The 26,801-nt window shown below is 47.5% G+C and overlaps 1 protein-coding gene across 7 annotated transcripts in view; it reads right to left on the reverse strand.

The window, feature by feature from the left end:
• ZFPM1 (zinc finger protein, FOG family member 1) overlaps positions 1-26,801 on the reverse strand; it is a 108,632-nt gene that overhangs the window by 3,292 nt on the left and 78,539 nt on the right. For 5 of the 7 annotated variants that reach the window (XM_083754507.1, XM_083754510.1, XM_083754509.1 and 2 more), the window contains 6 exons: positions 17,447-17,580; positions 6,369-6,474; positions 3,509-3,718; positions 2,632-2,856; positions 1,669-1,764; positions 121-276 (listed from right to left, as the gene is read on the reverse strand). In XM_083754507.1, the coding sequence (XP_083610633.1) occupies positions 121-276; positions 1,669-1,764; positions 2,632-2,856; positions 3,509-3,718; positions 6,369-6,474; positions 17,447-17,580 (927 nt within the window). The remainder of the gene's footprint in view (positions 1-120; positions 277-1,668; positions 1,765-2,631; positions 2,857-3,508; positions 3,719-6,368; positions 6,475-17,446; positions 17,581-26,801) is intronic. The other 2 variants (XM_083754508.1, XM_083754511.1) reach the window with 2 other exon arrangements.

Here is a 26,801-nt window from a genome sequence, read left to right on the forward strand (position 1 = left end):
CTCTTTCTCATTTTATCCTCACAACCACCCTGTGAGGCTGGCCTAGCTGGGATTTAAACCTGATCTCTTCCTAATCCTAGTTCTAGACCCAAACCACACCATGTCACGTGCCTGACTTACCTGGGGCCAGGGGCTTGGTGGCCGGGGCAGCAATGGTGGTGCTTTGGGCATAGACCTCCCCCTTGGAACCTGGCTGGCAGATCATATGATTTGTGACCAGGTGACTGTAGAGGATGTCCCTGGTGGTGGAGATGAATCCGCAGCTGTGGCAGACACCTGTAGAAACAAGGGAGAGCGTTAAGAAATCAAGATGCATGAAGCTGCCTTCAGGCTGAGACCGCCTACCAGCCCACCTAAATCCAGTGCCATCCACTCTGACTGGCAGCAGCTCTCCCAGGTCTCAGAGAAGGGTCCTTTCTGAGCCCTGATACTCAACTGCTTCCCCTAATGGAAGATGCTTGGGATGAACCCAGGGACCTTCTGAATGCAGAGCTGGTGCTATACCACTGAACCATGGCCTAATATTTTGTTGGGCTTTGAGTGTGAAGTGGGTGAGCAAGAGCTCCATGCATTAGCAAGGGTGTGAGGTCAGCTGATGGAGGGAAGCACTGTTGACTGCAAAGAGAAGGACCTCCAGACAGCTCTGCTACACTACATGCAGAACAAGGCCACCTAAGACCACCCTTAGCCCATCTAGTCTAGCATCTTGTTCTCACAGTGGCCATTCAGATGCCTCTTCTGGGAGGCTCAGAAGCAAAACTCAGAGTGCAACAGCAACTCTTCCCACTTGCGATTCCCAGCTGCTGGTGCTCAGAGCCACTGGGTGGTTTTCAGCTATGTCTTACTCAAAACAGACCCATGTAAATGAATGACTAAGCTAGGTCCATTAGTTCTAATACGTCTCCTCTGAGTAAAACTGAGCTGAATACCACCCATACTGTCTCTGATCCTCAAGGTGGTATAATGCCATCATGAGTTGCCACTGGATCGTTGAGTGGGCAGGAGGACCAGCACTTTTGTGTCTATTTATTTCATTTATATCCCACCTTTTCCTCCAAGAAGCTCAAGATGGCTTCCTGTTTGTGGAATGTTCTCCCCAGGGAGGCTCACCCCCGACACCTTCAATACTTTTGCACCAGGCAAAAACACTCCTCTTGTCCCAGGCCTTTGGCTAATTAAACAATTCATGGGCTTTTCAACTGTGGTTGGATCCAGGGGTATTGTTTTTGCTATGTATTTTTGTGTTTCTATATTGTAAACCACGCTGTGATCCTTGGATGAAGGGCGGTATAAAAATTTAATAAAGAAACAAAAATCCCCCTACAGGTACATGGTTCTTCCCCTCTCCTCACTCAGATCCTGCAACAATTCTGCATGGTAGGTTAGGCTGAGAGGTAGACTTTGGTCGAGGGTCAGCCAGTGAACCTCATGTCTATGTGAACCCCAGCCTCCCAGGTTCTAGGTCCAACATACTATAACCACTACACCGCACTGGCTAACATACTCTGGGATGGGGACCACCTCACTTTTTTGTTTGAACCACTTCTAAAAAGCCTGTCCCCATTGAAACCAAACAGTGCTCTATCTAAACAGTACTGCCAGTGGTCTACCTCTACGGAGCACTGCTTGTGAGCTGGATCTCTCACTCCAATATTGATTGGGGATTACCGTTCAGTGTGTCTGTGTGGACCTTCAGGTGACGCTCACAGTTGGCTTTTGTGGTGAAGGCAGAGTGGCAGATAAGGCACACAAACGGCCTCTCTCCTGAAAGAGAAGCCAGAAGGAGACAACAGCATGAGAAAGGTGACCACAAGACTTGTTCCATCACCCAAACAGCAGGGAAGGGCCCAGAGCATTCCAGTGCCCTTTATGTTGGAGAAACTGGACATGGAGGAAGGAGTTACTTTTTTCAAATGCACAAATAGCCTCATGTATGGGATAAGCCAACAGCCAAACCAGCTGCTATGTCAACAGCCCAGTGCTGTCTATATAAGTGATTAAGGTGTGTCAGCTCATCAGTCAGTGAGTGGGACTTGTGCTGTGTGTCAGGGTCAGTCTTGAGAAGTGAGTCAGAGCCTGTTATGCTTCAGATGGCTGGAGCTATAGAAATACTTCTTACTTGTATGTATCTGTATCTGTATCTGCATCTGCAAAGACTACAAACTATATGCACATATCAACATCTGAAGCCTTGTCTTCTGCTGCAGTAAAAATTTGGGACCTTAAGCTGCCTCTGTGTGGTGACTGGAACTGGGGGTAACTTCTGCTACAACTTCACCTAAGATTCCCAACACTTTAGTAAACAATTCCCAGAGAAACATATCAGGATCTTCTGCAACATTTCTGGGATGAAAAGCACCCCCTGCCAAAATGCTTTGCCAACCCAGATCCCCACAGCATCTGGAGGGCAGGAGGTTAGCTACCTTTGCTCTAAACCTTGCTGTGTCTTTTGCATGCCTGCACTCTTTGTCTCCATCTCTCTCACACATACACCCCCACCTTCTGAAATATTGCCCTTCTCCTGCAATCCAATTAGTTCAGTCTTCTTTAACACCTCCTCCTCGTTCCTCCAACAAGCCCAAAGCGACCACCCTCCCCCATCCCAGAAGGACAGAGGCAGCACCCTCGTACCACTGTGGCTCCGCATGTGTATCTCCAAGGAACTGGCGCTGGGGCAGCTCTTCTTGCACTGGGGGAAAGGGCAGATGCGCTCATTCGGATAGGCCTCTTTGGGCTTTTCATCCACCGTGGGAGACGTGGCGTTCTGGCGGCTGGCGCAATAGTACATCAGATGGGCCTGCAAGTTCCTCTCGCTCCGGTACCAAATTCCGCAGTCCTTGCAGGGAAAGACGTCCTCTGGACAGAAGGGAGAAAGTCGGGGAGAGGGAGGGAGAAAATAAAATAAAGGAAGCACCAGCTATATCCATCTGGATTCCTCAACTCCAACATCAAATGAAGGGGAGTCCACCACCTCCCAAGGTGACAGTCTCTCCTGCTATTGAACAGACTGTAGCCTCCAGAATTTCCTTCTAATAAGGACACCAGAAGAGACCTATGGGATCAGGCCAGTAGCCAATCAAGTCCAGCATCCTGTCCCCACAATGTCCAAAGCCGAAAAGGATGCAGGGCAAAGCATTGCATCTGTGCATTGAGCAGTTTGCACTACTGTGCAAGTGCGAAACGTGATTTAGCGCTGCTGCGCATGCGGCGAATCCAGAAGTAACCTGTTCCGGTACTTCTGGGTTTGTTGCGGATGTTCACCGGAATGGACGCTGGATGAGGCGGACGTTCGCGGAGGTATTACTGTACAAGACTTGGGCTATGTACACATTGTTGGCTTAAAGTGAGTGCATTTATTGTGCTAGGGTGACAAAGCACTTTCATCCTCTTTAACTGAGCAAACCTCAATGTCTGTTTTGCCCTTCCACACAATAATGACCACCTTGAGGTGCCCTAAATTTGGGATCCAGGGGGCATAAGAAGCATGGACCATACCCTGGGTACTTACTGTTCACAACCGCTGTGGCCAAGATGGCTGCCATGCCCGCTTGCTGTGGCAGAAGCTGGATTTCAGGGGCCAGTGCCGCTGGGTAAGAAGGCCCCTCAGGCTCAGTCTTCACGGTGTGGTTGGGAATCCCCATTGGCTCAGCCATGACAAATGCGCTCAGTGCGTCTCCTTCTGAGATAGCTTTGGTGGTTTTGCACCAGATAGAATCATCTGCAGATATGGCAATGGGTGGGGAGAAAGACCATTAAATTAGATTAGCCACTTCTCAGTAAGAATGGTCACATTGGTCACATTTGGGTTTCTTTCAGTTTCTCATTTCCCAAGTATTCAGTTCAGGTCTCTACACTTATCATCAACATTTTAGAGCTAATTTCTCTTAATATACACATTATCGCAAAGTAGTTTCCACTGATATAATGCATATTTGCATGCTGTTTATTTGCATGCTGTTTCTTTGCACCATCCCTGTACCACTTAATATATAAAAATATCTCCATGCGGTGTACAGAAAACTAAAGCAGCAACAGCAAAGACAACTTAAACAACAAATGTTACAAAAATACACACTGTTACATATGCAAAAATGTTAAAGGTAAAGGTACCCCTGACCGTTAGGTCCAGTCGCAGACGACTCTGGGGTTGCACAGTCATCTCGCTCTATAGGCCGAGGGAGCCGGCGTTTGTCCGCAGACAGCTTCCGGGTCATGTGGCCAGCATGACAAAAATGTTACATTAATACAAACGGCTAATAAAGATAGACCAACATAAATCGTGTCTCCATCTGACACACCCACGCCGTCTTCTCGCTCTTACCCAGGACTCCACCCATCCACTCTGACTCTCACTGAGGGACCAAACAAGCTTACAGATCACCCACATAATTTGACAAAGAAGAGGGTTCTTCCTGGAAACTGCTGGCATCATCCTAGCCTCTCACTCCAGGCTTGCTTTCATGGGCAGGCACCAAAATGGATGGAGCTTCCTCAGAGGTCTGTCCTGTTCAGCAGTTAATCAGCTCCACTGCACATTCCCACTTCCAGGGAGCAGAAAGTTGGGTGAGTTTCCTGGGAGGGGGTCCCAAGGATGGAAAAGGGACAGCCCTCCACTCGCAGCACTCTCTCTCTCTACTTCCAACTTCTTAGTTTACCATAATATGTGCATTTTACTCTAATGTATGCATTTGCTGGAGAACTGCAATGCAGAATTCGGAGAAGTCTGAATTTTGAAGTGTTTGCTGAGTTTTGGTTCACGTATTGTTTCAGAAATTTGGTAGGTTGGCTTTTAAATGTGAACTGAATCAAATTTCTCCTTCATGCCCACTTCTAAATAACCCTAAGACAATTGGATTGGGGGGGATATTTTCCACCCTGAGCTAAATTCCAGTGTATCCTCAGAGGAGTAAAATGTCCCAAAAGAAAGCCATGCTTGTTGGGTAGGCAGTTAAGGCTCTTTGCTTAGCTTAGATATTGTTTGGAAAATGCCATGGGATATGTTAAGACTGGTCAGGATGAAAAGGCAGCCGAGTGACGGTAAGAAACAGATTCCTTATTTTGTTTTGTTTGTCCCAGGATCTTTTTTTGGTTTTTCAGGGGGGAAAACCTGTTTGGGTATTTAACACTGCATCATGGCTATTGGTACACATAGATTGGAGTACCAGAGAAATAAATTCTCAATTAAAACCTGAAAGTGAGAAAAACTGAGGTTCAAATCCATACACAGTTCATTAAGTGGCCTTTTGCAAATCACTATCAGCCTAATGTACCTTGCAGGGTTAGGCTGCAGCTAAACTGTTACTCTTGAGTCCCCTTGGAGGCAAAAGGATAGGATGTAAGTGGGACCAAATAAACTGAATATGAATAATGTTGTAGTAGCTGATGCATGCAATACACAAAACCACCCAGAGGTGGCAGCATCAGCCCATGGCTTGTCAAAAGCTAGCATTAACTATTTCCTTCTCCCTCCCTGTTTTGCCACTCTGCTGCCCATAGCTTTTTTTCTTTTTTCTTTTTACTCCCAGCCACCTGAAGGCCCCTTGCTTATTATCCTTGGCCTCCCCTATGGCTGGAACACCCTCCCTAAATGTTTCCACAGTACCACATCTGCCTGCCTTCATGTCTTTCTCTTGAAATCTGTCTCCAAACGCATTTTTTCCCCAAGTGGGCTTTAGCTTAACTGTCAAACCCTCATGCCCAACAGTAGTTATATTTTGGGTACATGCTACTGTAATTTGCCCACCTTCATTCCTTGCTATTCTTGTCTCTCCTTTCCTCTACTATTTTCCATATTGTTTATCTTAGAGGGCAGAGGCCGATTTGTTGCCTATGATAATCTGAAGGGCAGTTACGTACACTAATGGTGTTGTATATGTTGCGATAATCATCACCATCACCCTGAGCATTTACAGAGTACTTTTGTGAGCTCAAAGTGCTACACACACACACACACACACACACACACACACACACACACACACTACTGTGTTGTAATCTGCACTGTTATGTTGTAATATGTACAACAACCCTCTAAGGTGGGCTAATTTGATTATCCTCATATTGCAGACAGGGGCCGAGGGTTGGCCAAAGTGTGGCTTAATCAAAGGGAAACTGGAGAGAGGAGATGAAGATGTTCAGAGAAGATGAAAAGGGATGGGACATCCCTCTGCCCAGAGAATGGACCAATTACAGAAAGACTAGGTTGTGGCTTAAGAAAACCCTTAGGAATCCAACTCTGCCCTTAAGTGCCAATAAAAAAAAAAAATCTGGCTCTGTTAAGCAACCCTGTTCTTGTTTTGAGAAAACACTACAGATCAAATGCCTCCAACTTCTGCCAGGTGCCAAGAGGCCATTGTCCAAATACTTACCCTTCTTGTAAATCACGGAGTTGGTATCGCCTTCTCCAGAAACCAAGGGCAGCTTCAACAGCCAGCAGTTGTCATCTTCCAGCACCAGGGTCACAGGTGGGTTTGGCTAGAGACAGAAATATAAAAAACAACAACATATGTGTCACTTACACAACCGGACCCTCACCAGCACATTGTGGTTTCTTCACTTCAGCTGTTACCCTGGTTCCACATTGTGTGGAGTGTGTGTGTATATACAGAGCACCCTTTGTCAACCAGGGGCCCTCCAAATATTTTGGGCTACAACTCAAGAAGAGAAGTCATACACCAGCCACTGAAATGCCCTGTGTGAACGTCTCAGTGAGCTAATTCTTCTAAAATAGACACTTGCATAAGTTTCATAAATGGGAGGGGGGGGAGGTTGAATGGACAACCTTCCAGGGGCCACATGCCAGTGGTGGGAGGTTCCAGTGTCAAAAGTGGGTGGAACAACAAATGTAAATTTGACCCAAATGTACAATAGGCTAGTTTCTACACCCATCCCTCTTTATCCTCCATGCAGACAAACATGAGGAATTACCAGGGTTTAAAGGCACATTTCAGTCAGGCAAAAACGCTTCCGGTGTAGCCTGCCAGTTGGAGAAGGATGGGTCCCAGGCCCTGAAGTGCCCCACCCTTCCCATATGCTCCAGCCCAACATGTGGCACATAAACCCTCCCACCAGGTGTGCAAGGAGCCTTTCCTCCCATGAGGAGTCATGAGGATAGGGAAAGGAAGCACAATGTGCACGGATGATGAGTGGTATATGTCTGTATGGCTGCTTCCACCCAGTGATGGCCAACCTCCAAGCAGCTGATTCATCCTTTCACTGGCCTAGTGGCAAGATCAGCTTGGTCACGTAGCAAGGGAGGGAACTGATGATCACAGCCAAATCTAGGTCAAAGATGACAAGACCAAGGCCACATTCACAACATGCATTTAAAGCACTGTGATACCATGTTAAACAGAGATGGCTTCCCCCAAAGAATTCTGGGAGCCGTAGACTGTTAAGGGTGTTATGAGACCCCTGTTGGCTTCCTAGAACTACAATTGTCAGAGTTCCCTATGTGAAGAGGGATTGATTGTTAAACCATGCTGGGAATTGTAACTCTGTGAGGGGAATGGGAATCCCCTAACAACACTCAGCACCTTTAACAAACTACAGCACCCAGAATTCTTTGGGGGAAGCCATGACTGTTTAAAGTGGTATCATACAGATTCCCCTCACAGAGCTACAGTTCTCAGAGTGGTTTAATGGTTAATTCCACTTCGCAGAGAACTCTTGGAATTGTAGCTCTGTGAAGGGAATAGTGGCCTCTTGACAACTCGCAGCACCCTTAACAAACTGCAGCTCCCAGAATCCTTTGGTTGTTTAAAGTGGCATCACAGTGATTTAAAAGTATGGTGTGAATGTGTTGCAGGTCGTAGCAGCTGCATGCCTGGTTGAGTACACAACTGGGGAACACCACATCTCCACCCTCGCTCTCTCACACAGGTCGGTCAGCCATCCTTGGGTCTCCCAGAAAGAAAGCCAAGGCTTAACTCCCCTCAGGGTGACACTAACAAAGGGGTCCTAGCAAGCCTCCTACAGAGAGGCCTCCGCCTCTGGATAGCCCACCCCCCCCCATGGGGAAACTGAGCCCACTGCTTGCTGCCTGGGCAACCCTGTGGCACGGCCAACGGCTGGCGGAGCGTGACTGCGAACACAACAAGCTTGTTATTTCCTCTTCTTCTTAACCTGAGGGACGACCATCACCGGCTGGGGAGGAAACAGCCACTTCACCCCTAACCTCAGCCATGCAGAGAGAGGAAAAGAGATTGGGGGAGGGAGGGAGGGAGGGAGGGAAGCAGGAGGGATGGGACGGGGCTGGAGCAGCCTCACGCTGCTTGGGGGAGACAAGAGGAAGGGCCTCGGCAGCGTCCCGGGCCGGGCGAACAATTCTTGTGTTGCTGACGCGGCCATTGATGGTCAGCAGAGATGGGAAGAGCACTCTGTTTGGGGGCAGACCAAGCCAGCCACAAGGCCCAAAGCCATGACAAGAAGCCCAACTGCCACATGAGGCTTCTTTCCACCCCATGAAAGAAGTGGCACTTGTAAGCACTGGCTAGATTTGACATGTGTCTGGTCTGAGCCCTCTCTCCCCTGATCCCAACATAAAAGGTGTTCCCTGAGCCCAAGTAGAAAATGATGAACCATTCACTTTTGTGTGTATGAGACTGATCTTGGGGCTAGTCCCAGCCCAAAGGAGGCTTGCGAGAGTCAAAAGATCCAGTGAATCAAGAATGGCAAGGCCTCAGAGCTAAACAGGGTTGCCCTGAGTACAACCTCTGACTGGTACAGCAACAAAAAAGCTGTGTCCGGAAGAAGTGTTGGCCGAAGCCTAGGGAGGTGTTTTTTTTTACGAGACCTTCCAGGGCAGACACACGCTCTGATGAATGCAAATTGCCTCGCTCACATTTATGCTTGCCAGCGTGCAATAAATAAATAAAAAACAAATTGATGGCAACACCCCCTTCAGGTGACCCACAGATCTATGTCCCCCTCTTTAAAAGGTGGCAGGTTAGTGCAAAGCACTCTGTCCTGTCAATTCAGCATCCACACTGCCTCTGGCGAAAGAAGAAGTAAAAAGAACACCCCCAGGCTAATTCATGGAACATGTGCATCTCCAGTTCCCTAAATCCAGCATTAGGTACGTATGGGTGCTCCATCTCAGGAACAAAGGTGCAAAAACAAAGATGGTGTGACTATACTTGGAATACTGTGCTTAACTCTTAACTGCTGTGCCTTACAAAGGATAGTGTGCAATAAGAAAAGGCTCAGGAAAGGTTGGAGGGAGTGTGGATGGAGGAAGAGGCGGCTCTGGGTCAGGATTTGGGAAGCTGTGGTGTGCCTGGCCTCCAGATCCCAGCAGCCCCACAGCCAATCGTCAGAGATGGATGGACCACACCTGGAGGATCCACAGGGTTTACAGCCATGCCCTGGGCAGAGAGACACTTTCTTTGAGATGAGCAGCAGCGCTGGCCTTCTTCATTCCCCCCCCCCCCCGCAAATTTGCCTCGGCTCCTCTCTGCCTTCATGTGCCGCTAATGAATATTAATGAGCAGAGGAAGGAAAAAGAGAGAGAGAGAGAGAGAGAGAGAGAGAGAGAGAGAGAGAGAGGGGAGAAAAATTAATCTGCCTGATCCTTCGATGGCTGCAGCAGTAACGATATGAAATCTAATTATTCGTCCCAATATTTCTAAACCCTCCAACTCAGACTGACAGTCTTGGTCGGTTTAGAGCTTATCACTCCAAGGAGCAGAGTGCTCACAGCTTGATAAAACGCACACACATGCACCACACACACAACTCCCCCCCCTCATTTGCACACACGCGCACACACTTTTGCTGATGCTGCAAGAAAAGAAACATTCCTAACTTCAGAGAGAGAGAGAGAGAGCGAGAGCGAGCGCAAGCAAGATATATCTTGGGGGTGGAAGAGAAGTGTGTCACTGAAGACACATCCACGTGCCTGGGTCTTTTTTAAAAAAGGGGGGGTGGATGATTCTCTCCAATCTGCTGATTCAGCATTTCTGCTCCTGGCTGGCCACAAAGCCATGAAAGGGGCCACCCTGAATGGCCGTGTTCACTGGGTGGAAAGATGCCCAAAGCCTCAGTTCAGTATGGGACACTACACTGTCTGATAATGGTTCACTAAAGATAGAGATGGGGGCCCATGCCATCCTCCCCCATCAAACAGTACTCTCCTTTAGATCCCTCCTCTAGAATGTAAACTTAAAAAGTAATTTATCATATCATATACTGTATAACATTTTGGCGCAACTAAATCGGAGATGTCATGAATCAATTGTGCAACGCAAGCAAAATTTTCAAAGGCTTTAGCTCTCTTCCCCATTGAGCTGTGCAGGGGGGCAATGAAGACCATCCCCACCCCGCTCTGGCTTCTCAGTGTTCACCAGGTTCACTGGCCACATTTGGCCATCATGGCTTACTACACATGGCCCACTGGCACCTGCTATGCACCTCCCTGCTAGGGAGGAACAAAGCACAATCCCTGGCTTAGACCCACATCTGAACTGGGGAGAGCGGCTTGTTTTGGCTGCAACATTTGTAACAAGCCAAGACCTGTAGCTAAAGGTTTGCCCTTGGGCTTACTGACCGTGCTCTGCTACGAGCAAAACAAACCATCGTCTCTGGGTTGGATGTGATGCTAAGCCAGGGACTGTGGTTTGTTTTTCTCCTTTTCTCATAGTACTAGAACTCAAAGACGTCTAAAGAAGCTGAGTGTTGGAGGAGGCAAGGCAGACAAAAGGAAGGACATCTTCACACAGTGAACAAACTATGGAATTCTCTCTCGCGAGATGCAATGATGGCCACCCACTCTCAGGCAGCTATAAAAGAGCATTAAGCAAATTAACAGAGGATAAGGCTATCCATGATGACTAGCCAGGATGGCTATGCTCTGCTGCCATTGCTGGAGGCAGTTAAGTCTGTGTACTACCAGTTGCAGGGAATAGTGGGTGGGGACAGTGCTGTTGAACTAAGTTTCTGCTTGCAGGCTTCCCATTAAGGTATCTGGTTGGCGCCTAGGAGAACAGGTTGCTAGCCTAGATGGGCATTTGGCTTCTTACGTCCTTGAATACTTTTATTTATTTAACTTGTTCTTAATCTCTTGCTGTTATAATTTAGTTCAACTGTTTGTACGTTTGGTATTTTCATTATGGTTCGGGGGTTTGCTTTTGACTGGAAAGTGGCATATAAATCCCAAATTTTCAATAAAATGTGTTTTTTTTCCATTTTTTAAAAAAGCTTTTCTCCTTTGCTGCCCCATATATTTGGAATCGCTACCCAGCACAAAGCCACCTCTCCCAGGATCCCTCCTGAAAGCCCACATTTCCTTTGAAGATTCAGGGGTTTTGTGCAAGGTTCCCCTTACTATAAACAGCAGCTTTTTCAATATTTGTGCCTACCTGGGCTACCTGGAGTCCAGAGCTCCAGGATGGGAACCAGCTTGGCAAAGGCTGCCCTTCTGTAAGTCAGTCATTCATTCACTGTAACTCTATTCACAACTCTTTGGGGCAAGGAGTTCCCCCCACATTCTCATCTGCAAAGCTCCCTGCAGGCTTATGGTGCTATATGGGTGTAAAAAGATGCCTGCACAAACCACGACGCCGGACACATTGGAAGTGGCTCATTCTGTTGCTCCATTAGCCCTGCCCTGTCGTCACCACCCCCAGGTTCTCGAGGGCGTCCTGGAGTCAAGTAACAAGACTGTCTCTTACAAATAACTCCAGGCGACAAGCTCCCAAAGGTCTGCATCCGTGCCAACCTGGCTCCCCAAAACAGCCCCCCCCTTTCCTCACAATGCCCCATTGGGAGCATAAAGGGGCTGTGAGAGAGACAGACTGGCAAGCAAGGTGTGGCTTCCTTCCCGGACACTCTCCATGCCAGCCCCTCCGTGGTAAGTGGGTCCGGGCAGGAAGGCAAGGCAGAGAAACCCTCCTTGTTTTCCCCTTAACAAAGAGGTCAGTGTCTCCAATCTGCAGCGGCCCAGATAACCATCGGAAACTGTATCTGAGCAACATCCGCTTGGGACTTTTTTTTTATCTGGGGCAGCCGGACCCCTTGCCAAACAAGGGAAGGGAGAACCGTCACGCTGGTTAATCATTAACCTCCAGGATGATTCGGCCCTCCCCACAGGAAGGTTTGGGTTTTTTTGCTTGCCCCTTTTTTTTTGAGGCTGGGGAGAGGCACTTCATTGTGGCAAAGAGTGCCAGTCTTGCAGCGAGGGGTAAGGATGCAGCGAATGTGTGCTAATGGCATCTTCCCACATGCCTGGCTTGGGGAAAGGCCATAGCCCAGAGGCAGAGCATCTGCTTTGCGTGCAGAAGGTCCCAGGTTCAATCCATGGCAGGCTTGGGAGTGAGACCTCTGCCTGAAAAGCTGGAGAGCTGCTGCCAGCCAGAGTTGACAGTACTGAGCCAGGTGGACCAATGGATTTGACACAGCAGCTTCCTATATGCCTATTGCATTGTAGCATGAAGCTGGACACAGCCTATTTTTTTACAAAGCTGCATTAGGATGGACAAAGACTAGGGATGGGCTGAGGAGCTAATTCCATCTTGTTTCAGCCTCGCTGCCACTCAGTCGTGAGCCTGTCCCATGCGTCGTGTGTGCACCTTTTAATGTAAACACACACTCTTCAATGCATTCACCTCAAAACACACGTTTTATAAAATGCACTGTTGACACAACAAGCGGATTTTGGTGTGCACTTTTTGCAGACTGCAAATGCATTGCAAAATCCACTGTCCAACTGGGAGCTGTGTTATGATCCACAAGCAGGGATGGAGCCATCAGGTCAGGTTGGTCTGTTGCAAAATGCAGATTCCTCCCTCATTCCTAGTAGGGCCTGGCAGACTCAATTCTGCTGCCCATCAATGGCATGGGAGCGTGAGGAGAGGGCAGCTACATCAGCTCAAAGATCTATCTAGTCCAGCAACCCGGATTCCCGTAATGTGCCTCCTGGCTGCTCCCACAAGCAGGGTGCAAAGGCAACCCCCCCCCCCGCTTCTCTTTTTGTCTCTATTAGGACTCACTGCAGCTGTGATTGTGAGCTGTTTTAAACTGTTTTGAATGCTGCATTTTATATTGCTGTAACCCAACCTGGGGCCTTCTGGTGAAGGGTGGAAAATAAATATAATAATCAACATATTGAACATATTTAATCCTGGCACTTTCAAGTTAAGAGGGTCAGCCAGCAGAGGATGGTAAATGTTTCTCTGCCTGGGACCCTGGAGAGCTGCTGCCAGTCAGAGACAACTATACTATCTTAGATGAACCAATAGCCTGATGATATAAGGCAGCTTCCTGCTTTCCTTTCCCTAATAGCCATCATAGACTGGGGATTTTTCATTCCAGTTACTGAAGAAAAGATGTTGGGAGACCCATTTTTCCATGCTTCCCCAACCTCCCCCTCCCCAGGCAAGAAAAGAGACTGATAGTCACTTTCGGCCATAGAGAGCAACAACCCTTTCCTCTGTCTTCTGGGTTTGAAAAAAACAACAGAGAAGGGAGGCAACTGAAAATATAAAGAAAAGGAAGAAACTGGGGCGGGGGGGGGGGATGAGAGGAGAGAGAGAGAGAGAGAGAGAGGGCAGGGCTGGGAATCATCAACACGACTTGATAAGGGAAGCTGCTGAAATGGGAGCAAAAATATTTAGACAATAAATGAAGTATCAGAAAAAAGCAGCGGCATATCTTTAAGAAATCAATCATCCCGTACCGGTTGTCTGGACATACGGCGCCACAGGAGAGATAGCCGCCAAACTGGCAAGATAAGGGTTAATCAAGGATTTAATTTGGCAAAAAAAAAAAGATAAACGGGGAGGCTTGAGCTGGGGGGGAGGGGGAGAGAGAGAGAGAGAGAGAGAGAGAGAGAGAGAGAGAGAGAGAGGGGAGAGGAGAGGAGAGGAGAGGAGAGGCCAGGGCTTTCTGTCCCACATCCTTCACAAAGCCCCATAAAAAAGAGTTGGAAGAAATCCCAAAAGAGCCATCGCCGCCTCCTCCTTTTCCCACTAGCAGAGATCGGGTCTTGCCCAGGCCAAGGTCCCTTGGATAGCACTTGGGGGCAGCCTAACCACCTATAGAGCAGGGCATGAAACATTGTGGGTATGGGGGTGCCAGGCATCCCCCCCAAGTTGGAAATTCCTTCCCCCACAGAAGTGCGACTTTCAGCATATGCTGAAGATGCACCTCATTGCCCTGACCTTTGGGCACTTAAGGACACTGGATCAGGCTGAAAAGGTCCCGCCTAGCTGAGCATCCGGCTCTCAGGGTGGCCAACCAGAAGATTGTGGGAAACACTCACGCAGGACCTGAGCACTACTGCACTCTCCCCTCCTGTGGTTTCCAGCAGCTAGTATACATAAACATAGCTGCCTTGGACCAGGTTGGTACAGCATCGCCATCATGGCTAGTAGCCATTGACAGCGTCCACCTCCTCTCCTTGAGATGTCTATTTTTAGGACCCACTCTAGTTGTGATTGTAATTTGTTTCAAACTGCTTTGACTGTTGTATTTTTACATTGCTATGACCTGCCCCAGGTTCCTTCTGCTGAAGGCAGGTAATAAATCTAACAACAGGAATGGCAATAATACAGTCAGGGCTCAGACAGAAAAACCCAGAGCTATGGAACAAGATCCTCCGAAGAAAGTTAGCACTGCCTTGCTCCCATTCTGCTCTTCCTGCCTCCTCCAGTGGGGGGCAAAGAGGGGGTGGAAGGGGCCAAACTGCTGCTCCTCTCCAGTGCCCAACTCCTCTCTTGTAGGAGGAAGGGTGAATCCTTTGTGTTTCCCACCCCCTTCCCCTTTTCTGAATTCCAAATCATTTCAGAACTCCCTGAGCCTAGTTATAAATCATGTCCATAGCTGTTTTTTTGGAGGCATGCACATTGCTATATTATTCTTATCATTGGTTCTAAAAGGTTTTGCAATATTTTTATTGGAATCAGACGTGTACTTGTTGCACAAAATGAGATACTCATGCACACACACAACCCCACAAAACAATCTTGATTCTGACGTCCTTCCCCTCTTCTGCCAAAACTTGAGAAGTTTAAGAGTAAAAGGAAGCAGGGCCAAAAGAGGTTGTGAGGATGAGATACTGGGTTTGTAAGTCAATACAAAACCCAGGTTTGGACACCCAAGAGGAGCACAAATGGAACAAACTAAACAACAGAAGCCAAAGATGCACAAACAACATATTATGCTGCCTTCTTCTGTGATAGGCCATCAGTCCAGCTACTTTAGGGATGCCTACACTCAATAGCAGCAGCTTTCCATGGCTTCAGGCTGAGAGGGGCCTTACCCAGCCTCATGACCTGGGATGCTTACGGAAGAGATGCCTTGTGGAGAACCCCCATTCCCACCACAAAGCTGCAACGCCCAGGGTGCTTTAACCACCAATCCCTCTTCCCATGGAACTTTGGGAACTGTGGCTCTGTGAGAGGAAAAGGGGTCACTTAACAACTCTCAGCACCCTTAAAATACTACAGTTCCCAGGATTCTTTGGGGGAATCTGTGACTGTTTACAGTAGTATGATACTGCTTCAAATGTAGGGTGCGGATGGGGCCCAGTTGTTCCAAAGGCAGGTCCACTTTAAGATTTATATCCTGTCTTCATTGTAATTCTTGCTGTTTTACTTTCAATCCCTTTCCTTAATCATCACTAACATAGAATTTCCCATTTCCATTGTCACCATTGGGAGCTGTCCACAATGACCCCAATACTTATTTCCTGGCCAGTCAGGAAGCTCCCCAATGCAGAGACCTGTGTGGAGGGTAGTGGGGCTGCACATATGAACACAATGGGGAAGTGGGGTCAGCCAGCAAACCCCTGCTCTCGGAGAAATGAAGACCCAAATGAGATGGAGGTGTGGAAGCTGTGGCCCTCCAGATGTTGCGGAACTACAATTCCCATCATGCCCTGGGCTACTTGCCATGTTGGCTGGGGCAGCTGGGAGTTGAAGTCCAAAAAGATCTGGCTGGCCACCTCCAATACAGCAGCTGGCTGTAGGTATTTAGCAGCAGAAGGAAAGCACTCTGTGCATCCTCAAAGGCGCTCGTATTATGTTCCAAGCTGAGGCACTGGTGTGGAAAAAAATTGTTCTGGGGGAATTACAGGCTCTGCAATTTGCCATCCATGAAACTGGGATACACATGGGATTATTTTTGGTTGCAATAAGCCTTGCTCCTACTTGGTTGACATTGGGCCTCATTTACTACTTTGTTGCCTGCTCATTACATGGCCTAGAGAGATCCTTTTGAAGCTTTTCACAGCCTTGCTCGGTTCATTGGCCTCCTGAACAATTTGGGGTCACCTGCGACTTGGCCACCTCCCAGCTCAGCCCAGCTCCAGATCGCTGATGAATAAGCGAAGCAGCACCAGTTCCGAGACAGAACGGCAAGACAACTGGGGAAACCAGAAATTAAACCCAGCAGGGTAGAGGCCTTCCAGCCGGGATTTCAAAAACATACCACAGGCCTGTGCAGAAAGGAGCTTTTAAGAACCTGATGCTGATGGGATATAGCCCTGCCATGAGCCGCACTAATGAGATTAGCTGCATGGGAGAAGCTGCATCCTGCTGACGGGCACTTTGTGTGTGGTGCTAAACACAGCCTTGTAGCTTGGTCTGTGCTAAAAGGATGCTGCTTGTAAGTGAGAAACAGAAAGAATCAGAAGCATTGCCTTGGGGTGTGGTTATGATGACCACCACTTATTACCTGTGGAGATGCCTGAGAAATGCTGCGAGGGCTGGGCTAGCCAAGACGGTGTCCTCCAGATGCCCTGGACTACAACTCCCATCATCCACAATGACTGACCAGGCTGACTGGGGCTGATGGGATTTGTAGTCCCAAGGCATCTGGAGAGAGCCACATTGGCTTAGAATCATAAAATTATAGAGTCGTAGAGTTGGAATGTACTCTGAGGATCATGTAGTCAAACTCCCTGCAATGCAGGAATATAGAGCTGTAACATACAAGGATTGAACCTTGGCATTATCAGCACCACACTCTAACCAACTGAGATATCCATGCTTACACCTGAACTGGACAACATATATAGATTTTTTTAAGTCCCAGGAAGTGGAAGGGACTGCCTTAAAAGTGTAGGAAGGTCTGAAATGACAGCCAGGCTAGGAATGCCATCTGGTGCAAGCTCAGCCCCAATGCCAGGATGGTGTAGTGGCCAGACTAAGAGTCCATGGAACTTAGTACTGCCTGCACTGACTGGCAGTGGCACCAGTAGATGCAGACGATTGAACCTGGCACCCCCTGCATTCAAGGCAGGTGCTTTACAACTGCCCGTCTCTTAACTCGCAGGGTTTCTGCAAGGATAAAACTGGAGTACCATGGACTGCCTTGATCTCCCTGGAGGGTAAGTGGGATAAAAATGATGCCACCCACCAAAGGGTATTGCAGCTGTTTTCTGCAGAGAGGAAAAGAGGAGAGGGGTGCTTGCTTTCATTTCTGCTGACTTAGTGACTGCTTTACTTACTGGCTCACTGTTCCCTGGAGAAGCAGGCTCACTGTGGATATTCCCCTGGTACGGACCCCAAGACAATCCCTCAGGCACGTTCTGCCTGGCACGCACTTTGCTCTCGCCCTCTGATGTCATCAGCTCCAGTTCACCTGATGGGACAGGAGGAAAAAAAGGGAGATCAGGGAAGCAGAAATCACTGAGATGAGATCATACATAAACTTTCCAAGGAAGCTTCTTCGGTAAGGAGAGACCTCCCTACCCCTGTAGGTGGCGTGGGCTTTGTCCTTTCTTAAAACCACAGAAATGGCCAGATTACAATGTTCCCATAACATCTATCAACCAATGGAGTGGGAGAAATGGTGCCATCTGGTTGCACACCAGGGTGACAGATGGACCCTCCTTGTTTTGTCAGGTGAAAATGAGGTTTTCAAATTTGCTTGTGAAAGCATGGAAGACCTCAGTGCATGAGCAAAATAACTGAGCAGAGGCTAGGTACTATTTCTTATTCTTTAATGAAGTTCCTACTTCACATTAGCAGTTGAAGCAGAAGCACTTCTTTTGCAAAATTGTTCACATTTCCTGATTAAAAGATAAAGGTTGGGGAAGATCTTCCTTTAAAGTTCAATATGCTTAATAAGTTGAATTAATTCTACAAACATATTTCCTGTGGCTGTTGGCTGAGCATAATAAATTGGAATTATACTATGCACTGTTGCTTTCTGCAGAGTGAAGGTATGTATGTCTTAGGGCTGGGCGATGTTGAGTTTTCAACATCACCAGCAAAACAACGCGGTTTGGCGATATACCACAATGTTGGGAAAAACTGCATTGGCCCAAGATGGCAAGATGCCGAGTGAAACTGCCACAGTTCTCATTGTGGGAACCAAGGCGCTTGCACCCCAGTACCTCATGGGCTGTGGCCAATACAGCTGGCCCTAGCCTGCTGCCCAGCCAGGGGGTGGGGGGCAGAAAGGCTCCTGTCCCCAGCTGAGCGAGCCCCGAGGCCACTGGGGGCAGGAAATGTTATTTGCAAATGTTATTTATTTATTTATTACAATTTATATACCGCTTGATTGTAAAAACAAACAAGCCATCAAAGTGGTTTACAAAAATAAACATATGTAGTAAAGACAAGTAAAACATTGAGATAAGTAAAAGTAGCAATAAACTAAAAGCACATCGGATTCTATGTATCTGGGCAGACTTGTCTAAAGAAAAGTGCTTTTAGTAGATGGCCAAAAGAATACAACGAAGGCACCTGCTTGCTTTGTTGTATCAACACGCAGGGAATTCCAAAGTGTAGGTGCCACCACACAAAAATATCATTCTCTTACAGATGTGGAATGGGTATCATGTGTCACCTGTAACAGTGGCAGTTTTACAGACCAAAGATCTAGAAGGGCAAACGCTCTTCTAGAAAATATTTCCCATAAATTAAAAGTTGCTGAAGAACACAGTACAAGAGACAAGCACCCTATTTTTTTTTTGCAATATAGCATGACTTCATTTACAAATGATGAAGCTCATGGCTAGACAGTCACTCCTGCCTATAAAAAGCTGTGGATCTTGTGAGGTTTTACTTTGGTGGGTTTATTGTTTGCATAGTAAACTTTGTAACCTTCTCCTTCTTCATGCTGGACTTTATGCTGCATATGATTTCACTGACTTCTGATATTTTACTTGGTATGTTCTTTATTTATTTGTTATAATTCAAAATTTAATTAAAAAACACACATTTGCATTGATATATGGTACTTATGTGAGGCACAATTGCAAACACCAGAGAAACAAGGACAAAGCACAGCACTAATAATAACTGACACCAATAATTATCAGCACAAACCAAGATGAACAACAATGTCGCAATACTATTGTGGATAGCCCTTTTTGCATTCCATGACAAAAGCCTTTATTATTGTTGTCATTATTATTTATTAAATTTGTACACCGCCCTATACCCCAGGTCTCAGGGCAGTTACAACATAAAAACACAATATAAGAACACAAAATACATAACAAAAACAACCCAACAACCACTCCCTCCAACTTTTTTTAATTTTAAAAGGGCTTTGGATGTCAATCAGCCAAAGACCTGGTTAAAGAGGAATACAAAGGGATTTTTTTTTTAGCTGCTACTGCTGAGGTGGCCACCTGGTTTGCAATGGTTTTACCATGTTCTGCCAACAGATTGCAAATAATATCAGGCAGGGCCCAGCCAGCTCTTGCTCTCCAAAGGTCTCCCTCCAGAAATGAGCTCTGAGTTCTCTATACGATGGAAAGTGCAATAGAGAATGCGTCACGTCTTCCACCTCCCCAGTACCACAAACGCATGTCCACTGTGCGTAAGGAATCCCTTTATGCTTTCCAAATAAGCTGGAGGAGAATATGAGCACATATAGGATCGGCAGAGCTGCCTATAGTTTAGGGAGTATGGTTATGCCAGCCACCATGATGACCACTGAACAAGAACCATCACTGCTGCCAATGACCTACTGAACAAGAACCAGAGCAGCTCTTCTTCCAGATATTCACCTGTCCCTCACCTGTTGTTTCCGAAAATTTCCCCTGTGGCCTTCTACTGCGATTAGCTGCCCACATTGTGAAGCCAGAGCTTTCAATGAATAGGTTTGCTGTCGCCTCAGCTCAAAGGTGGAATTGGTGCTTCAGCTAAGTATGGGGTCCCCCTGTGAAAGTTGCACCTCAACAGCCACGTCCAAGATGGCTGTACCTGCTTAAGGTAAGATTTTCATGTTGCTCTGACAGCATCAAGCAACTGTTGGATGTATACTAAAGGGTTTGCAGTGTGTGTTTCCCACAAAAGTGAGGGGGACAGGGCAAGTCACCTTTTACCTCCTCAAGGACATGCCTGTTTTGTGAGTGGCATCTCTGTCCACTTGGGTGTCCAGGGTGTGCAGCCCAGTAAGCCAGCTATTTAACTCTTCAGGGTAAATAGCTGATTTAATAGGAACTTGGGACGATGTCAAGACCATAGGGTGCCTCTACTTTATCTACACTGACTGGCAGCAACAACTCTCCAGGGTTTCAGGCCAGGAGTCTGTCTCAGCTCTTACCTGATATGCCAGTAATTTCACTTAAAGGTAAAGGTACCCCTGCCCGTACGGGCCAGTCGTGTCCGACTCTAGGGTTGTGTGCTCATCTTGCTCTAGAGGCCAGGAGCCAGCGCTGTCCGCAGACACTTCCGGGTCACGTGGCCAGCGTGACGAAGCTGCTCTGGCAAGCCAGCACCAGCGCAGCACACGGAAACGCCGTTTACCTTCCCGCTATAAAGCGGTCCTTATTTATCTACTTGCACTTAAGAGTGCTTTTGAACTGCTAGGTGGGCAGGAGCTGGGACCGAAAGACGGGAGCTCACCCCGCCGCGGGGATTCGAACCGCCGACCATACGACCGGCAAGTCCTAGGCACTGAGGTTTTACCCACAGCGCCACCCGCCAGGCCAATTTCACTTGGGACCTTCTACATTGAATGCAAATACTCTTCAGTTGAACCACAGATCCTTCCTTTGTGCAGGCAATCCTACTTAACTTTTCTAGAACGTCAACATTATGGCATATTAGTTTAATTTCCACCACTCTACACAGCCTGATGAGCTTTTGAGTTACACAAAATCCATCAATGTGCTTTTAACAACAACAATGGTTAAAGGTAAGAGATTATGTTTGCGGCAACCTTTGTAAGATGACTAAAAAAGCACTGGATTTTCCCTGTCTGGGCATCATGTAGGGATGGGGATTCAGTTCAGTTTGCATTAAAAGGTCAAACTACTAGGTTTGTAATTTCCAAAACAATACAAGAACCAAAGCACAGCCATCTTTCAAAATTTGCTCTTCTCCGAATATTGCAGTGCAGTTCTCCAGTCAAGTAACGTGTAGAAAAATGCATGTGCTAGAGTAGAGCATTATAAAACTGCCTGTATCAGTAAATATAATATTCCAAAATGCATTATATTAGGGAAAATTGCTTTGCAAAAATGTGTGCATGTTAGGCAAAAATGCAAAGAAGAAATCACACTAAAATACTGATGAATTTTTATGAGGACCTTTAGAAACTGCAAAGTGCTGCAGAAATGTGGAGGACTGAACTTAAGATGGGAAGAAACAGGGAATTGAAAGAAACCAAAATGGACAGATCCAACCCTTCCTGGCATCACCTCAGCCCACTGTGGCCCCTCTCTGGTTACTTTGCAAGGAGCTGCAACGCAGGGACGGATCAAAGCTTGCTGGCATCCCTCCATCAAAAAGGGAGCCTCTTATTTTGCTTCATTAGGACCCTTGGTTGAGACGGCTTTGAGCTGTAATGGCCTTGATGGTCCGATAAGCCTCTAGGTTTAATGGGTTAGATAACATGTAAATCGGCTGGGAAGACCAGCCTAAAATGTTTTAGCTGCACCTTCATCTTTCAGCGGACAGATAAGATGGCAGCTAAGCAATACTCAGATGGATGTTAAACGGAGACTCCCAGCAGTCCCCCTTTGTACATCTGAAAGTGGAGAAAGGGGTCGGCATTGCATTTCGCCCTCTTTCCCTCCCTCCCCAAAGCCCTGCAGTCGAGGTGTTCCAAGGGAGCGACGGACAGAGGCACAGGAGGGAGGCTTGGCGAGGGTCCAGATCCAACTCCTTGCGTGGGAAACAAGGCCTTGGAATCAGACTGCTCGTTCCACCAAAACACATCAAAGGCACTGGGGTGGACAGAGAGGCAAAGGTCCCCATGTGCTAAAGCTTATCAGGGCAGAGGTGAGGTGAAGGGAGGGGAGAGCATGGCTGGAGAGTTTCTGGGCTCAGAGCAGCTTCAGCAAAATTCCCAAGGTGGCCTTGCGCACATGAGGAATGGGAGGATTCAACCTGTACAAGAGCCCTGCTGGCTCAGATCAAAGACTGATCTAAGGCCCCATTCACAACATACATTTAATGTGCTATTACACCACTTTAAATAGCCATAGAATTTTGGGAGCTGTAGTATTTCATGGGTGCGGAGAGTTCTCAAAAGGCCACTATTCCCTACAATTACCAGAGTTCTCTGTGAAAAGGGATTGACTGTTAAACCACTCTGGGAATTGAAATGAGGGGAATGGTGGTCCCCTAAAGACGCTCAGCACCTTTAACAAACTACAGCACGCATAATTATTTGGGGGAATCAATGACTGTTTAAAGTGGTATCATAGAGATAAACTGCATGGTGAGAATGTGGCCCAAGCACAGCATCCTGTTTTGGGCAACGGCCAATCAGATGCCTCCGGAAAGCCCACAAGTAGGGCATGAAAGCAACAGCGCTTTCTCTTGCTCTCCATCAGCTGGTATTTCATGGCATACAGCCTTTGATCCTGAAGGTAACATACATAGCCATTATGATGCCCATTTTTGTATCTAACTGCAGCCAGTCAGATGCCTCCAGGAGACCCAGAAGAAAGGGGTGAAGCCAACTCCTCACCCCTGTTCTTTAGCCATGGCAACTGATCCCCAGACCCAACAGCCTTGCGCATGGGAAGACAACATGTGCAAGAGCAGAGACATTTTGTGCACAGTGGCAGGTCACTGGGGAGCTGCCGTCTGTGGAGTGCTCCTTTAAATTATTTTCTGTGCAACTAACAACATCTTACTGAGGCTACACCTCATTTACATTTCTGCCCCAAGAAAGAGCACACTAATAGGAAACCCTGCCCTTGATCTTGCCTCCATTCACAGACCGTGCAATTCCCAGCATTTTTTTAAGGTGTGCCTCTGCTGGTCCAGTCAAGTTCTGCTGATATGGTAATAATGGAGCCTTCACCTATCCACTTACAACTCACAACAGCCATGGCTGTTTTCTCCAGGGTGCTGGGTAGGAGACCATTCCCAGCCACAGCTGGAGAAGCCAGGGATTGAAACAGGGACCTTCTGCATGCAAAGCAGATGTTCTGCCACTGAGCTATGGCCCCTCCCTTAAAGCAGGACAGCCTCTACTGAAATGCATCTCTCCCGTCTGGGAAGAAGCGAGGGAGTGAAATCCAGTTTCTGATCAGTCAGCCCTCTGCAAAAAGGTTCCTCCCTTTAGGGAATCTCAAGGAGAGCCGCAGCCAAGTGAGCAGTAATGAGCAAGTTCTGTCCAGCTTAGCAAACAAACCTGTTTTGTGCCCAACTGCCACCCTTCCTCCTGCCCCCTTTCCTCCTCTTCCAGCTTCTTGCTGGCTAATCAGTTGCGTTTGGGTCAGGCGACCATGTCTCCAAGATAAGAGCCTTTGCCTGACACTTTCCATGTCAGAGCACTCCATCTTCTGTGTATCAATCCCCACCAGAGAAAACACACAGCCACTGATAAAGAAAGCAACCGTTCCAGACACAAGGGGACGAAAATAGGGCAAGCCGAGCCGCTTCCCTCCCTCCGTCCCTGCCGGATTTTGCTAAAAAGGACATAACAGGAACTACTCCCCTCGTCGAAAGCCAAGGCGGATGCCAAAGGGCAGCTCCAGGAAAGCAAGGTGGAAACCGAGGCACAGCAGAGCAGAAACCCAACCGCAGCACTGAGGCCAGGAGGCTCTCCAGCTGCTCTCCCGCCTCCCTGCCCACAAGCACTGGGCCACCTGGCCAGGAATAGCCCAGCCAACCTCCAGCTGCTAGGGGGCAATGCAGAAACTGCCGGTAATCCGATTAACTGATTAACTGGGGCCCATTTGATGTCAATAGTTAACAGTACCTCAAAGCTGGATTTATGGCTGAGAGGGTGTATACAACATATGAGCAAAGTAAAGTGTGCCCAACTCAAGTTTGTGTCTGCCAGAGAGCAACTTGCATCCTTTCAGAGAATGGACGATGGTTGGCTATCTGTATATGGCTCTAAAAAACCCCAAGGTTCAGCGTCAGTAGGCTTCTGAATTCCAGTTGTTGGGAATTGCAAGTGGGAAGAGTGCTGCTGCTCAGATTCCACTTGCTGGCTTGCCAGAGCCATCTAGTTGACACCTGTGGGAACTGGATGCTGGAGGAGATGTGCTCCTTTTGGTCTGATCCCAAAACCAGGCTATTAAGATCTTAAGCCCTATAGAACCCCTTGTCGTACGACTCGCCTCCTGCACTCCTTCACACATCAAATGAAGGTCTTCTCACTTATAAGAAACCCTTCCTGACTGCTATCATCATCTCAAACAACATTGCTGCTGCCATCTTTGCAATGGGTTTTTCTGAATTGATGTGAGGCTTTCAGGGACTCATAGAAGCTGACAGAAGGAAGGACAGCAAATTGGTTGTCAGCTTTGGTTTCTCTTGGTTGCTCATTTTTCTAGTCTTAATCTCCATTCACCACATTTCCACACCATTCTGCAACATATTTACCTTAAAAAAAAAAAGTCCTCATGAAAATTCTACAATATTTTGTGTGCATTTCCCCCAAAGAGGCATTTTTCTATGCAATTTTGACAAACAATTTTTTGTAAGCATTTTCTGCTAATAAAATACACCTGCTGCTATCATCATCATCATTTTTATGCACACCTATTTAGACATGTTGGGGTTGTAGAACTACATTGCAACCTTCAGAGAAGGAAGGGCAGCTGTGGTTCGGTTCATGTATTGCGGGCATCCCCAAACTCGCCCCTCCAGATGTTTTGGGACCACAGTTCCCACCATCCCTGTCCACTGGTCCTGTTAGCTAGGGGTGATGGGAGTTGTAGTCCCAAAACATCTGGAGGGGCGAGTTTGGGGATGCCTGATGTATTGTTTCTGGAAAGGCTAGGGTTAGGTAGGATTGAATTAAAGAGTGAACTGTGCCAAACCTCTCCTCCATCCTTATGCTTAAATGAGCATATCTGGGTCTACCCATAAAGCCCTATGCAGACTGCACAAGAGAGGGAGAGAGAGATTTGAGCATGGGGAACATGAAATACTACAATGGGGCAGGAAAGGCTGGAGATTCCACAGTCTTGAGAGTCACTTGAGACCCTCAAACACACTTGTTCACACACGCCAGCTCTCTGAGCCCCATCCGGGATGAAAAGGAAGCCATGACGTGTCTATTAATAAGAGCCCAGCCCAGCCTAGCTAATGGTCAGAACAATCTTGCAGATTATCGCAAGGAACAAAGTCCATTTTCCCCCTCCCTCCCTCCCGCCTGCTCTGCTTGTGTGCGTGCGTCTCACTGCCCCTAATCTTGGGATCGGTGGTGCTGGCGCTCAGTTTCACCACCCTGCAGGTTAATACAATTCCTCCCTTATCTTATCTCCCCATCAGTTTCCTGGCAAAGCCGGCATCCGATTGGCTCCCGCAAGCCAGCTGGCCTGGAAGTTATCGGAATAATTCTTATCTCCGGGATCATTAACCAAATTGGGCTGGTATCGGCCTGCGCGCTTGTGATAATAAAGTTACAAAAGGAATGGAGGAAAAAAGAAAATAAGGCGAGGGACGCCGTCTGAAAAACGCTTCCGTTCCCTGGGGGTGCCTCTCAGGCAGAGTAAGAAGGATCTCAGCCACAATGGTGGGGTTGGGGGAGATGAGAAGCAACTCAAACCTGCCACTCCGGGTCCAGATAGCTCGGCAATTGTGTCTTTCGACAGTGGGCCAACTGATGCCAGTCAAAAGTGCAAGGGTAGCATGGTACAGCCCATGCACAAGCCTTTGAGCAGCCTGAAATAAATTCTCCTTACACATTTCAATAAATTTGTGTGTGTGTGTCCTTGTGCATTTTTCTGGCTTAGTGTGGCCACTACCCACTGGCTTAAGCATGTATGTCACCTAATTTAGCCTGGTACAACATCCTGCGGCCAAGCGTTCCACAGGTCCTTCCTCTGTACTTGCCTTCACCTCACTGCCAACCAGCTTTCAGGGGACAGCTGACTTACTAAACTTTCCTCTACTCATTCCCCCTGCACTACCTTTGATCTTGCATATATCCAGCATTGGCCATCTACTATCTTTATTTTCTAAACCTGAAAAGGACCACTTCTGGTAAGGTGAGGATAAGGGCTCCCTTTTGCTTGCACAAACATGACTGCCTCCTTCTGGGAGTTTTATGCCTGCTTGGTTCACTAAAGTAGCACCAAGTAGACTGCATCCCGCAGGAAAGGATAAAGGGAAGTGATACGGCAGTGCTGAGTTCAGTGTTCAACGTGGAAGCAACAGAGAACCAACCTATCACGGGATTAGAACTGCCACATGGAACGTTGTCAAGTTGCAATGACAAGAGTTTCATTGCTCCTTCCTTCTTCTCCCTTGATCGTCTTATTCGCTGCTTAAAGTTAGACTGTGAGCAACATGAACACAGAAGACACCCCAACCTGGTGTTATTCTACAAAGCACTATTTATACTGAGGATATTAACTATTAGTATCATAAGCTGATAAAAAAGCACTGCTGGGAAAGGGGCCTAAGAAAATGAGAAAGGAACTA

Source organism: Podarcis gaigeae, assembly GCF_964106915.1.
Source record: "Podarcis gaigeae genome assembly, chromosome: 8".
In the NCBI taxonomy this organism is placed as follows: domain Eukaryota; kingdom Metazoa; phylum Chordata; class Lepidosauria; order Squamata; family Lacertidae; genus Podarcis; species Podarcis gaigeae.